Source organism: Gossypium raimondii, chromosome 3 (assembly GCF_025698545.1).
Source record: "Gossypium raimondii isolate GPD5lz chromosome 3, ASM2569854v1, whole genome shotgun sequence".
NCBI lineage: Eukaryota > Viridiplantae > Streptophyta > Magnoliopsida > Malvales > Malvaceae > Gossypium > Gossypium raimondii.
Genome location: NC_068567.1, coordinates 3,133,584 through 3,147,554, shown reverse-complemented (window position 1 = coordinate 3,147,554; position 13,971 = coordinate 3,133,584). Strand labels below are relative to the sequence as shown.

The window sequence follows — 13,971 nt, the reverse complement described above, 5'->3', positions numbered from 1 at the left end:
TAATATTTTGATATATTATATTTTAAAATATATATAAAAGATAATATGGGCAGACTGAATCGAACTTAAATTTTAATATTTTTATCCAAATTAAACTTGTGTAATATTTTAAACCTATTTTTCAATGGAATCGGAATTAGATTTTTTGTTGTACCCAGCTCCGCCCGGCCAACTTCACTGTATCAACTACATCAGCTATGAGGGAGAAGTGTGAGTAGGCCCATGGTCTGCAAATGACTAAGAAGGACAGAATTTATCTATTGAGATAAATTATTGAAAAAATGAGATTAAAATCAATAATGAAATATGTGTTTAATTGTAGTAATATAATAAAGTGAGAATAAAGAGAGCAAAAATAAGAATGTTAAATTAGACTTATATCATAAAATTTCAATTTATTAGAAATTTATGAAAGTAATAAATAATTAAAGTTTATTAAAATTATATTTATTTTATATAATGATTTTATAATAATTTTTTCTTGTAATGTTAATTTTATTAATTTATATTAATTTTTCAATAAATATATATCTATTTATTACATAAAAATAAATTTTTTATAGATTTATTATGTAATAAAATAATTTATAATGAATTTATTTACCAATTAAAATTAATATAAAACGTGTTATTTAAATAGCACTACTGTTTTAACTTAAATGTGTTGAATGGAAAAGGAAATTAAATAAAGGGATTAAATTGATAATAAATTGTGTACGTAAGGGGACTTGGTTGGTATGTATTTGCAATTAGATCACATATTAGATAGAGAAAAGGAGAAAGTGGTTGTAAAAGAAGAGATAATAGACATGAAATAATTTTTTTTATTAAACTCTAAATTCCTAATGGTTATGTAGATTATTTTTATTTAATGCCTAAACTATTCATAACCCTTAACTCGATAATACGTATTAAATGCATTCATACCCATCTTTTTCAGATTGTTGATAACAACAGCGATGAAACATCAAGCATCGCTATGCAGTGACTTGAGCATTACTTGAATTACATGTTGTGGTTTAAGGCTGATTATAGGTATTGGTGAGTGGACATAGGCAGGGGAAAGGGTAATAGCATAGCGTTGTAGGATCATGGAGAGAACAATCTTGGTTTCTGTGGTTGCAAAGGTCATACCAACACAAGTTCGAGGTCCCAATCCAAAGGGAAAAAATGCACCCGTATTGTAATTGGTAGCTTTGGCAATCCCTTCCGCAAATCTGTCTGGTTTAAAAAGATGCACATCTTCTCCCCACAGTTGAGGGTCATGGTGAAGTGCAACATTTGCAATTAGAATATCTATATTAGCAGGGAGGACTACCTTTTCCATTTGAACTTCTCTTCCAACTCTTCTCAACATTCCATTTGATGGACCATACAATCTTAGAGTTTCATTAATGATCATCGTCATCTGTATACAGAATAGGAATATATAAGATTAACATCACATAATCTAATGTTCTAAACTCATGCTAGCATACACCGGGGATTTAAATTATGGCAGTGTTGTATATGATGGATGTTATCGCAATTAATTGTGGTAAATATTAGCAATGAATATCAATGTAGAAAGAGTCGAAACTACAAAATATTGACTGTAACACAATGCGTGCGGTCTTAAATGGTTAGAAAGTTTGCTTACAGTTTTGAGTTTTGCAATGCCTTCCGGTTGTGGATTTTGGTTACCAAATATGCCAATCACCTCCCTTCTTGCTTTATCTTGCCAATCTCCATGGATTGCTAAAAGCAAGACTGTCCAGGCAAGCAAGGCATTAACAGTATCTTGTCCTGCAAAATAGAATGTTTTGCATTCATCCACCAGATCTTCCATTGAAAGCTTGTTATTTTTGTCCGAATCATGATAGGCATTTACAAGTAATCCTAGAAAATCATTCCCAAAGCTATCAGCTTCTCCATTCACAACTCTGTCTTCTCTTTTCTTAACCATCTTCATCACACAATATTGTATTTCTTTTGCAAGTTCTTCAGACTCTAGCATATCGGCAGGTTTCCATAACTTGCTAGAAGAGAAAACTAATGTTAGCCATATATAAGGAGAAAAATAAATTCATGGGGGTGGAAAACACAATTAAGGAAAAACTTGGGATTAATTAAGCTTAGAGGGAACATACTTGATCAAAGGAATTCTAGTATTATAAAGATTTCGACTCATAATTATTGACAGCTTGTTCAACATGGCAAAAACCTTCTCTCCTTCCAAGTAACTGCTACCAAAAGCTGTTCTTGATATCACTTCTGAAGTCAATAATCTAAATTCATGGAACACTTCAATCTCTTTGCCTTCTTGGCCTTTCCATTTCTCTAGCATTGTTTCAACGCTAGCAATTACAGCTGGTGTCATGTTCTGCAAAAGCAATTCTCCAACAATATAAAATTCTTTAACATTAGTTTACAACTAATCACATGTTTCGAGGGGTTCACCTTTAAGCTTTCCCCATGAAAAGCGTAATTCGCCAGCTTCCTCTGCTTCGCCCATTTTTCACCCTCAACCGTCACAAGCCCCTTCCCTAGTAGCTTGCTAAGGTAAATGGTAGGCTTCCTTTTCGGGAAAGTTTTTTCACTATTTTTTAGTATCTCTCACTAGTTCAGGTTCTGAAATCACAAGTTCAGCTCGAACACCGTTCCAAAAAAGATAATTCCTCCCTAATCAAACAAAAAGCAAAAAAAGGGTCCATCTTTTAATTGAACTAGAAGATTGAAACCATAGTGAAAAACATGCATGGATCTTACCGTATTTGTTGATCCAGGAGTAAATCTGTGGCTGCACTTTGGGAAATATATCATGCGTCAAGGCCATAGGTTTGATTGATGCTTCTTGTCTCATTTTGGCGATTTCCTTGTTGTTGCCATGGATGAATCTGTAAGGAGGTCCTTTGATCCCCTGTGAATTCAGCATATGCTGTATACGGAGAGGTATCCATAGGTAATCATAAAGGAACTTTATTAAAGCTATGAAGAAGAAACAACATGGGACAAGAGTTACAAGCTCCATCAAGGCACTCATTTTTCGTCTCTAAACTTTAACCATTTTCCCATTCATAATAGCATCATTAGGAGCACTCCAAAAGTGGTGAAGGAGCAAAATTGCATTTGCAATCCTCGTTCTCGTTCAAAGTAGGTTGGACGTATTCGTGAGACATTTTCCATACAATAGTTCATAAGTGTGTATAAGAAACGTGTGCAACTTTCCTGCTGAAATGTACCATACTTGCCAAATTGTTTTCCTTGTTGACCTTAAAAGCGTCGGCATCAGCTGAACTAGGAGGCTATACGTGTTGAGTGATTTTGGCATTTGCGGTTTCTTTAACTTATGTACTGATTACATATCCATGCTTATTGGGAATGAATAAAATAATGAAGCATTATTTCTCTCTAAACCTCCATTCTCACCACTAATTTTTGTCTAATTCACCAGTAATTTTGGTACTTAAAGTTTTTTTAACTTAATTTAGTACTTAAAGTATTATCCGTTATAAATTTTAATCCAATTTTTAACATTAAAAAAATTGGTGGCCAATCAAAAAATGCCACCTAGTATTCTTTTATAAAAAATATACATTTTCTTTTCATTTCTAGTGTCAACCAAAATTGGTGACCTCCATAAGACGCTTTGTGTGCATTCATCATGAGCTTTGACCTGCAACTCATGACATGAATCCACTATTTATAGGCTGAAGAATGTGAAGCTATTAAAATTTCCCTAAATTACTAAATATGTTTGGTATTATTTTTATTCAAATTTCCCTAAATTATTGGCCCATCAACCAATAGACCAAGTTCTAATATCACATCCTCAAGTGTAATCATATCACCATCGCACAGAAAATGAAATGTGTGTGTCTCGAGTCTCTATCTTTCTAGCAAAGCACTAATAAACGTAGGCTCCAATTTAGTCCCACCGAGTATACAGGACACGTGCAAGAATCTCACCTCTTCTAACTGTTGTCCAATAACACTCTGTGCTCTTGCAATTAAATTGTATATATATGTTTTGATAATCCAATCATCATCTTGATTATATGAACATTAAAAAATTTAAAAATAATAGATTTTTGGGATAGTGGGGTCATGTGGTCCCTAAAATGAGTTGGCATACCACCTACTTCGGCTAAAAATAATATTTTACACATAATTTATCAATTAAAATTATCTTAATAAAACTCGATTTTTTTATATTTATGAATATTTTATTGGGAGCCATCTACCATGCGTCATCACAAATGCAAATTAGTCAACAATTGCTGCAAAAACAATAATCACAATACAACCATAGGAATTTCTTACTAAAATTATGTTAAAAATAAAATTTCAAAATTTTCGTGCGAAATATAACATTAACTTGTTATTTTATATAATATTAAAAGAAACAATGTTATTTTTGTTAATAAATTTACTATTTTAAAACACAAAAGTATAAAAATGATTAAATTAAAGAACAGAATGATTAGTATATTGGTCAAATAGTTGATTTTGAGAGGCTTTTTGAAAGATTAAGTAGATTTTTATTAATTACTTCTATTGTTAATACATTTTTAATATATATATTTACTCATAAATTAAATAATTATTATCTATTTATATTTTGAGTAAAAATATTAAGCCCAAAAAATGAGTTTAGGTAAAAAAATTAGTCTCATTTACAATATGAATTAGGTTCGAACTTGAACATTAAAAAATAATAAAAATTTAATTTAATCATTTAAAAATTAAAAATATAAATTATTAAAATGATAAATTGTGTTTCATTTTCATTTATTGCATGCCTTACCATCTTGGAAATGAGCAGATATTTGCAGTTATTTATGCACGAAGGAGCGCATAAATAGGGAAGTGGCTGCTAATGCAAAAGCCCCCGATCTATGAAATGTCATCTCTTAAAATGAGAATACATGAGCAAACTGAGTTGAACGCTGAGCCCTTAGCTGCCGTGTAGTTTAAGCATCGTGATGCAGTGACTCGAGTATTCCATGTTGTGGTTTAACGGTGATAATAGATACTGGCGCGTGGACATAGGCAGGGGAGAGGGAAATGGTGTAGCGTTGTAGAATCATGGAGACTGCAATCTTCGCTTCCATGAGTGCGAAGGTTGTACCAACACAAGTTCGAGGTCCCAATCCAAAGGGACAAAATGCAGCTGTGTTGTAATTGGTAGCTTTGGCAACCCCTTCGGCGAATCTCTCTGGCTTAAAAAGATGCACATCATCTCCCCATTGTTGAGGGTCATGGTGAAGTGCAACATTTGCAATAAGAATATCTATATCAGCAGGCAAGACTAGATTTCCTAACCGAACTTCACTTCCACCTTTCCTCAATAGGCCAACTGCTGGACCATACAATCTTAGAGATTCATTAATAATCAGGGTCATCTGTTTGCAGAATAGGAATATGTCAGAGTAGACTAAAGAGTATAGACCAGGATTTTTTATGTACTAACAGCCTTTATGACTTTGATTTAAATGCCGGGTATACACAATGTATTGAAAGGGTTTGACAGTTTACTTACAATTTTGAGTTTAGAAAGGCCTTCAGAATTTGGATATTGGTTACCAAATATCTCAATCACCTCTCTTCTCGCTTTCTCTTGCCAATCTCCATGACTTGCTAAAAGTAAGACCATCCAAGCAAGTAAGGAATTAACAGTATCTTGTCCAGCAAAGTAAAATGTTTTGCACTCATCTACCAAGTCTTCCAATCAAAGTTTGTTATTTTCGTCCGTATCATGGTAGGCATTTATAAGTAATCCTAGAAAATCAATGCCAAAGTTATCAGCCTCTCCCTTCACAACTTTGTCTTCTCTCGTTTTCACAATCTTCGACACACAGTCCTGTATTCCTTTTGCAAGTTCTTCTGCCTCTAGCATATCAGCAGGTTTCTGTAACTTGCTGTAAAAGCAAATCAAGGTTAGCTCTATATCTTGGAAAAATTGAGGGATCAGTTAAGCTTAGAGGCAATATACACGAATAAGGGAATTCCAGTATTGGAAAGATTTCGGCTCAGAACTATTGACAACTTGTTCAACATTTCAAAAATCTTCTCCCCTTCCAAGTAACTGCTACCAAAAGCTGTCCTCGAGATCACTTCGGAAGTCAATAATTTAAATTCATGGAACACTTCGATCTCTTTGCCTACTTGGCCTTTCCACTTCTTTAGCATTGTTTCAACGCTAGCAATTATTCCTGGTCTCATGTCCAGCCCAAAGAATTCTCCAATAATATAAAATTCTTTTACATTAGTTTACATCTAATCCATATATTTCGAGGGGTTTACCTTTAAGCTTTCCCCATGAAAAACGTTATTCGCCAACTTCCGCTGCTTCACCCATTTTTCACCTTCCACTGTCACAAGCCCGTTCCCTAGTAGCTTGTTAATGAAAATGGTAGGCTTCCTTTTGGGAAAAGTTTTTTCACTATTTTTCAAAACCTCTTTAATTAGTTCAGGTTCTGAAATCACAAGTTCAGGTCGGACACCGTCCCAATAAAGAAAATTCCTCCCTAATCAAACAAAAAACAAAAAGGGTTCATCTTTTCTTAGAACTGGAAGATTGAAACCATAGTGAAAGAACATGCACAGATCTTACCATATCTGTTGATACATGAGTAAATATGTGGCTGCACTCTGGGAAATATGTCATGCGTCAAGGCCATGGGTTTGCTTAATGCTTCCTTTGTCATTTGGGTAGCTTCATCGTTGATTCCGTAGATGAATTTGTAACGAGGTCCTTTGATTCCCTGCGAATTCAGCATATGCTGTATACGGAGAGGTATCCACAAGTAATCATAAAGGAACTTTATCAAAGCTACGAGGAAGAAAGAAGATGGGACAAGAATTACAAACTTCATCAAGCCACTCATTTTTCTGCTCTTGCTTCTGAATTACAACCTGATGTTTGACGCTATTTTGTCCTTTTTACTTCTAAATTATAAGAGATGCTCCCAATTATATATTCATTCATCATTATATATTATTACGTGAACAAGCTATATTCGATAAAAAGGAGAGACGTACGTTATATATACTATTTAAATAATCATAATTTTAAATAAATTACACTTTTGGTCCTTTTATTTTTGAAAATTTGTAGTTATGTCACCTAACTTGAGATTTTTATCACCGAAATTTGTAAAACTATTAATATTTTATTAAGTGATGCATGTTATCTCGAATGGTACAAGAGTAGAAACAATCAATGCCAGTCTTGCAAAAGAAGACATATAAAGAAGAATGTGTAATTGAAGATGATCCTTTACAAATAAAAAACATATCTGACTAACACTAAATTGACTTTAGAAATTTTAAATAGAAAAATTAAGATGTAGAAAGATTTCTATAAGTATTTTATTGTTTATATTATAAAATTAACATTTTGAATTTGACTTCAAATTTTTCTTAAAATATTTTATTTTAATATTTAAAATTAATTTAATAGAATGAATATTATTTTGTATTATATTAAAACCTAACAATAATCACGTACACAAAACATCACTGCCTATAACGCTTTCTTCACTTCAGCAACTTAGTTTAATTACGAAATTTGACCAAATGGAAACGTTCCAAATTATAGCGAAAAGTTATTTCTTTTAATTCTTAAAACAAGTATAATTGTATCTATTGATTAATAATTAAGAAATATGATTATTTGGATAAATATAATTATTATTAAAATATGTTACTATTTGTGTTGGTTGTACTTTTTATGCGTAAGGTTTATATTTAACTTGGATTGGGTAATCCAAAATTCCAAAAACAAACTTTGATTTTGATCTCCTATCAATTAATATTTAATAAATGATGCGTCGTGAGTTAACTAAAAATTTGATTGAGGTAAGTGCAGTACCTATCAATTAATAATATAGCTATAGTGAGTAAAGATATCGTTTCGGGAAGACTAAAAGTACTAGTAATTATCGTTTTTCTACTATTTAACTGAATAAATAAGTGATTGATTAAAACTAAAATTAACTAAATTAATTAACGAAAACGACAAATAACAAATCAAGAAAATAAACTATTAACAACCAAGAAGGGAAACAATACCTAGGAAAGAATTCACCTAGCTTTCATCGGTCGCTATCAATCTAAATTACGTAATTTCTTTACTTAGTAACTTGATTTGTAAAAATCCTTAAATTATGCTAATATCTCTTTCGAGAGTAAGAGCAACTGACTTTAGATTGATTAATTGAAATTTCTTTCTAATTAAAAATCCTATTATCGCATTAACTCGTGCTATGGATTCCCTTATTAGATTTGACTCTAATCTGGTAGGTTTATTTCGTCCTATTTCTAGGATTACATGCAACTCCACTCAATTACACAAGATTTACTCTTAAAAGGGGTATATGTCTCCTTTGATTTAGGTAAATAATTTGGAAATATTAAACTAAGAATTAGGCACACATAATTGACAATAAACAACTAAGTATTTATTGCGTAAAATAAAAATCAAACAACAGAATTCATCATAGGGTTCATCTCCCTAGGTGTTTAGAAAATTAGTTCATGTTTGAAAATAAAAACATCCTAGATACAGTATAACCGAAGGAAAAAAAAACTCATTTTAATCTCCTAAGAAATCAATTGGGAATCTTTAAACTTTAACGAAAATCTGCATCAGAATCGACTTAAATGGTGTTTTTAAGTTTTTTTTTTAAATATTCTACAACGACTCACTCTTATATTCTTAAAATAAAAATATTATAATTTTGATGAATTTTAAAAATCACAAAACGTGTCTGAAATGTACTACCTTTCAAATAGTAATACTTGTTGACCTTACAATTGTAGCATCATGTGTAGTATTATATAATAATAGGAATGGAATGATTTACAAAACTCTCGCATCAAAATCAAGAAGTCACAAATGTTACCATCAATGGTAGGGAAAATATTGAAGGTATTGGGTTGTATCTCCGTCCTTTGATGCCAACATTATCATTTGTGTAGCCAAAATTTACTCATTTCTTGAATCTTCTACATCGTTCTCACCATTCGGTATGCATAACATCTTGTTGTGGGAGAGTTTTATTTTTTAATAAAAAGACACAACATAGTCAATTTAAGTAGGTGATTTGTAAAACACGAAATTGTAGAGTAAGCATTTAATTAACATATTAAATGCAATCTCTTAAAGAAGAATTCATAAACCAGAAAGGTTAAACCCTGAATTCATAGCAACCATGTACATTAAACACTGCTGTCCAGTGATTTGAGTATTACTTGAATTCCATGTTCTGGTTGAATGCCGAGAACAGATATTGGCGCGTGGACATAAGCAGGGGAGAGAGAAATGGTATAGCGTTGAAGAATCATGGAGAGTGCAATCTTTGTTTCCATGGTTGCAAAGCTCATACCAACACAAGACCGAGGTCCAATTCCAAACGGACAAAATGCAGCTGCATTGTAATTGGTAGCTTTGGCAATTCCTTCTGCGAACCTCTCTGGTTTAAAAAGATGGACATCGTCTCCCCATAGTTGAGGGTCATGTTGAGGTACAACATTTGCAATATAAAGATCTATATTAGCAGGTAACACTAGATTTCCAATCTGAACTTCTCTTCCAACTTCTCTTATTATGCCATTTTGTAGACCATATAATCTTAAAGTTTCATTAATGATCATGGTCATCTGTTTGTAGAATAGAAATATGTCAGATTACATCACATAATTTAATGTTGCTGTCACTATTCAAATCCATGGAAGACAAGATATATATTGAATTGGTTTGATAGTTTACTTACAATTTTGAGTTTGACAATGCTTTCAGGATGTGGATTTTGGTTACCAAATATGTCAATCACCTCTCTTCTTGCTTTCTCTTGCCAATCTCCGTGGATTGCTAAAAGTAAGACTGTCCATGCAAGCAAGCCATTAACAGTATCTTGTCCAGCAAGGTAGAATGTTTTGCACTCATCTACCAAGTCTCCCAATGAAAGCATGTTTTTGTCATCCAAATCATGATAAGCATTTACAAGTAATCCTAGAAAATCATTGCCAAAGCTATCAGCTTCTCCATTCACAACTCTGTCTTCTCTTTCCTTAATCATCTTCATCACACAACCCTGTATTTCATTTGCAAGTTCTTCTGACTCAAGAATATCAGCAGATTTCCATAACTTGCTGTGAAAGGAAACCAAGGTTAGCTCTATATATGGAAAAAAAACCCCGAAATCCATGGGAATTAACAATTTTAAATTAGGGATAAATTAAGCTTAGAGGGAACATACCTGATCCAAGGAATTCTGGTCTTGAAAAAACTTCGGTTCGCAATTATTGCCAACTTGCTCAACATGTAAAAAATTTTCTGCCCTTCCAAGTAAGTGCTACCAAAAGCTGTTCTCGATATCACTTCTGAAGTTAATAATCTAAATTCTTCAAACACTTCAATCTCTTTGCCCACATAGCCTTTCCACTTTTCTAGCATTGTTTCAACGCTGGCAATTATTGCCGGTGTCATGTTCTGGACAAACAATCCATCAACATGTAAGCAACAACATATGTAAGCAACATTTAGAGAACTAATTCACATGTTACGAGTGTTTCACCTTTAAGCTTTCCCCATGAAAAGCATAATTCCCCAACTTCCGTCGCTTCTCCCATTTTTCACCCTCGACTGTCGCAAGCCCGTTCCCTAATAACTTGCTAAGGAAAACTGTAAGCTTCCTTTTGGGAAAAGCTTTTTCACTATTTTTTAGAACCTCTTTGATTAGTTCAGGTTCTGAAATCACAAGTTCAGCTCGAACACCATCCCAAGAAAGATAATTCCTCCCTGACCAAATAAAATAATCAAAAGGGTCAATCTTTTCTTAGAACTAGAATTTAGAAATCATAGTGAAAAACATGCATGGATCTTACCATATTTGTTGATCCAGGTGTCAATATGTGGCTGCACTCTAGGAAATATATCATGCCTCAAAGCCATAGGCTTGCTTAACGCTTCTTGTCTCATTTTGGCAACTTCTTTGTTGTTGCCATGGATGAATCTGTAAGGAGGTCCTCTGATTCCCTGTGAATTCAGCATTTGCTGTATACGGAGAGGTCTCCACAGGTAATCATAAAGGAACTTTACTAAAGCTGCGAAGAACAAAGAACGTGGGACAAGAATTACAAGCTTCATCAAGCCACTCATTTTGATTCTCTCAACTCTCTTTAGTATTTGGACTTATGACTCCTTTAATTCTTTGCATTCTATTATATACCAGAGCTGTTTTGCTTTTAAATTGGACCGTAATGTAAAATTTCTATCAACTTTCCCGCGACCCAGTTTAAATTTATGTTAAAAAAAAAAATAGAGCAATCAATGACATGCTCCCGGGTGTCAAAATATTTAAATTCACTTGAAAATTTTAAAATATAGAAAAACTAAAACTTATTAAATTTTAAAAATCATAGTTTTATAAATTCCACAAAATCATAGTTTTATAAATTCCACAAAAATATTAAAACTCAAAAGTTATGATTTTTAAAATTTTAAAATATTCTAAGTTCTAATATTTTTGGATTTGGGAATTTTTATAATTTTTTGAATTTTTAATATCTTTTAATTTTCAAGTATTTTCTAAACTTTTTACACGTGACAACGTGTCATTATTTTAGTTTAATTTTTTAACAGAAAATTAGATTGAAATAGCGGGATATATAGAATAAAAATATAGGGACTAAACTGATAAAAATAGTACAAATATCAAAATTCAAATTTTATATTTATGAAATGCAATTAATCAACAATGGCTAGAAAACAAATAATCACAAAACAACGGTTGAAATTTCATATTAGAATTAAGTTAAAATATGTTATAGGTTTCTATTTTTATAAATTTAGATTTTATATTTTATATTTTAATTTTAAATAATTTTATACAATAAATATATTATCACACATAATGTGATATTAACGTATAATATTAAACGAAATTATGTTGTTTTTATTAATAAATTTAGCAGATATTTTTGAATTAAGATTGAAATTTTAGAATACAAAAAGTATAAAAATTAAATATGATTATATTGAAAAATAAAAGGGTGGGTTTGATGATCAAATTATTGGTTTTGAGGATCTTTTAAAAATTAAGTAGATATTTATTAATAAGAAAATTTTAATATATATTTACCCTAAATTAAATAATTATCATTTATTTATTTTTATTTTAAATATTATAATAATTATTAATGATTGTAATTCAAACTAGGTTTTGGACTTAAACTTTTAAATATTTTTGTCAATATATAAAATAACGTGAGATGAGGACTTCCAAGTATTATTTGAAAATAGAAAAATTAAGACTTCATCATTAAATAATGGTTGTTTGGCCCTACACGGCAGTCACATATTTCGCCTTATCTTATAATAAAATAATGGCTAATGCTGATGTTCTTTGAAGTTACAAAAGTTAATTAGACCTACAAAATTTTTATATTTATGTATATTTGTTTTGCTATTAAATCTAAAAATATAGAGTTTTGAGATTGATGTAATTATAGAGTTGCAGTGGAGTAGATTGAAGCTACTAATCCTATCTCCTTAAGGTTGCAGTGGAGCGGATTAAAACGATGAATCCTATACCTCTAAAGTTGCAGTAGGTCGGATTAAATCTACCATAGTAAGTCTTATCTCCCTAAAGTTGCAGTGGAGCAAACTGAAGATAGCAAATCTTATTCCCCTGAAGTGCAGTGGAACAGATTGAAGCTATAAATTGCAGATCTAATATCTCTAAAATTGCAGTAGAGCAGATCATATAAAATATTATCTCCCTGAAGTTGTAGTGGAGTAGACTGAAGATAGTGAATCTTATCTCTCTGAAGTTGCAGTGGAGCAGGTTGAAGACAGCAAATCTGGTCTCCCTACAATTGCAGTGGAGCAGGTTGGAGTTACAAGTCTTATCTCCCTAACATTGCAGTGGAGCAGACTAAAACCACAAATCTCATCCTCTGAAGTTGTAGTGGAATGGATCGAAGTAACAAGACGCAGTGGACTGGAATGAAGCTACCGAAGAAGAAAAGCACCAATAAGTCAAGATTTGGCTAAATTGGGCAAAATTGGCTCTTTTTGAAGTTTTTGCTCCATTCCCGTTACACGACAATGAGTAAAGAGGGGCAGCTGTAATAGGCCCAATTTGCCCGAGGCCCAATAAAACTCAAACAAAACCAAATACAAAAATTAAAACCCAATTAAGCCCAATAGCCCAAAATCATCAAAAAACCCTAATACCCCCTAACCCTAGGTGCGCCTCACCTAGGTCTCCTAGCCTGTTGCCATCTCCACTGTCACGTCGGTCAAAGCCCTCCACTTTCACCGCCACCTGTAAAACATCAAAGAGAAAAGACAGTGAACGCAAGAAATAAAAAAAATCGTGTAAAATGGCTATAAAAGAAGCCAAGCAAGAACATTGTATCTCTCTAGGAATTTTCATTTTTGAATACAAAAATTCAAATATACAAAAGAACAAAAAGCAACAAAAGCATTGTTGACACCATTTCTTTTGTAAAACGGGGTCGACTTGGATTTTGAAAATGAAAACGAAAATGGGAGTCGCCACCAATCTCTTTTGATGAGGTGTGATCGGGCCACCTCAAAAAGTGGTTGTTTTTAATAAACAAATTAATTTTATTAAAACAATGATTTTGGGTCCACGAAATTCAGGAAAACGAGTTCGGGAGTCGGTTACGTACGAGGAAGGATTAGCACCCTCGTAACGCCCAAAAATTGGTACCTAGTTGATTAATTAGTGTCTTAGTGTCGAAGAATAAAAATTTTGAAGAATTTTAAAAATACGATCCTTTATTGAAATGTTAAAAATTTTCGAGAAAATGGCATATTTCACGTTAATCGAGGAAGAAAATTATATCCAGTAAGTTAGGATACAATGTCTTGAATTCCCGATGCGCAAATAGATGTCAAATATTTACTTATTTAAAAGATATTTAGCTATCTCGGATTAAAAAAAAAAGGGATCA

At 32.2% G+C, this 13,971-nt stretch overlaps 2 protein-coding genes and 1 pseudogene across 3 annotated transcripts; all 3 read right to left on the bottom strand.

Annotated features, from left to right (window-relative positions):
* Window positions 1-893: 893 nt before the first annotated feature.
* Window positions 894-3,280, bottom strand: LOC128031977 (cytochrome P450 CYP749A22-like). Of its 2 annotated transcripts, XM_052627962.1 has the most exons (5): window positions 2,749-3,280; window positions 2,440-2,661; window positions 2,130-2,362; window positions 1,640-2,018; window positions 894-1,408 (listed from the first exon to the last, which is right to left on the bottom strand). In XM_052627962.1, the coding sequence occupies exons 3-5, from the start codon at window positions 2,357-2,359 to the stop codon at window positions 968-970; spliced, it is 1,050 nt and encodes a 349-aa protein (XP_052483922.1). In that variant the 5' UTR covers window positions 2,360-2,362; window positions 2,440-2,661; window positions 2,749-3,280; the 3' UTR covers window positions 894-967. The 2 variants fall into 2 exon arrangements, with proteins under 2 accessions (XP_052483922.1, XP_052483921.1); XM_052627961.1 differs by having other exon boundaries at window positions 2,130-2,661.
* A 1,436-nt stretch (window positions 3,281-4,716) lies between these two features.
* Window positions 4,717-6,940, bottom strand: LOC105796559 (cytochrome P450 CYP749A22-like; annotated as a pseudogene).
* Window positions 6,941-8,784: 1,844 nt separating this feature from the next.
* Window positions 8,785-11,177, bottom strand: LOC105796554 (cytochrome P450 CYP749A22-like). Its single transcript, XM_012626298.2, has 5 exons — window positions 10,873-11,177; window positions 10,563-10,786; window positions 10,245-10,477; window positions 9,759-10,137; window positions 8,785-9,645 (listed from the first exon to the last, which is right to left on the bottom strand). The coding sequence occupies exons 1-5, from the start codon at window positions 11,144-11,146 to the stop codon at window positions 9,205-9,207; spliced, it is 1,551 nt and encodes a 516-aa protein (XP_012481752.1). The 5' UTR covers window positions 11,147-11,177; the 3' UTR covers window positions 8,785-9,204.
* Between the last annotated feature and the right edge of the window lie 2,794 nt (window positions 11,178-13,971).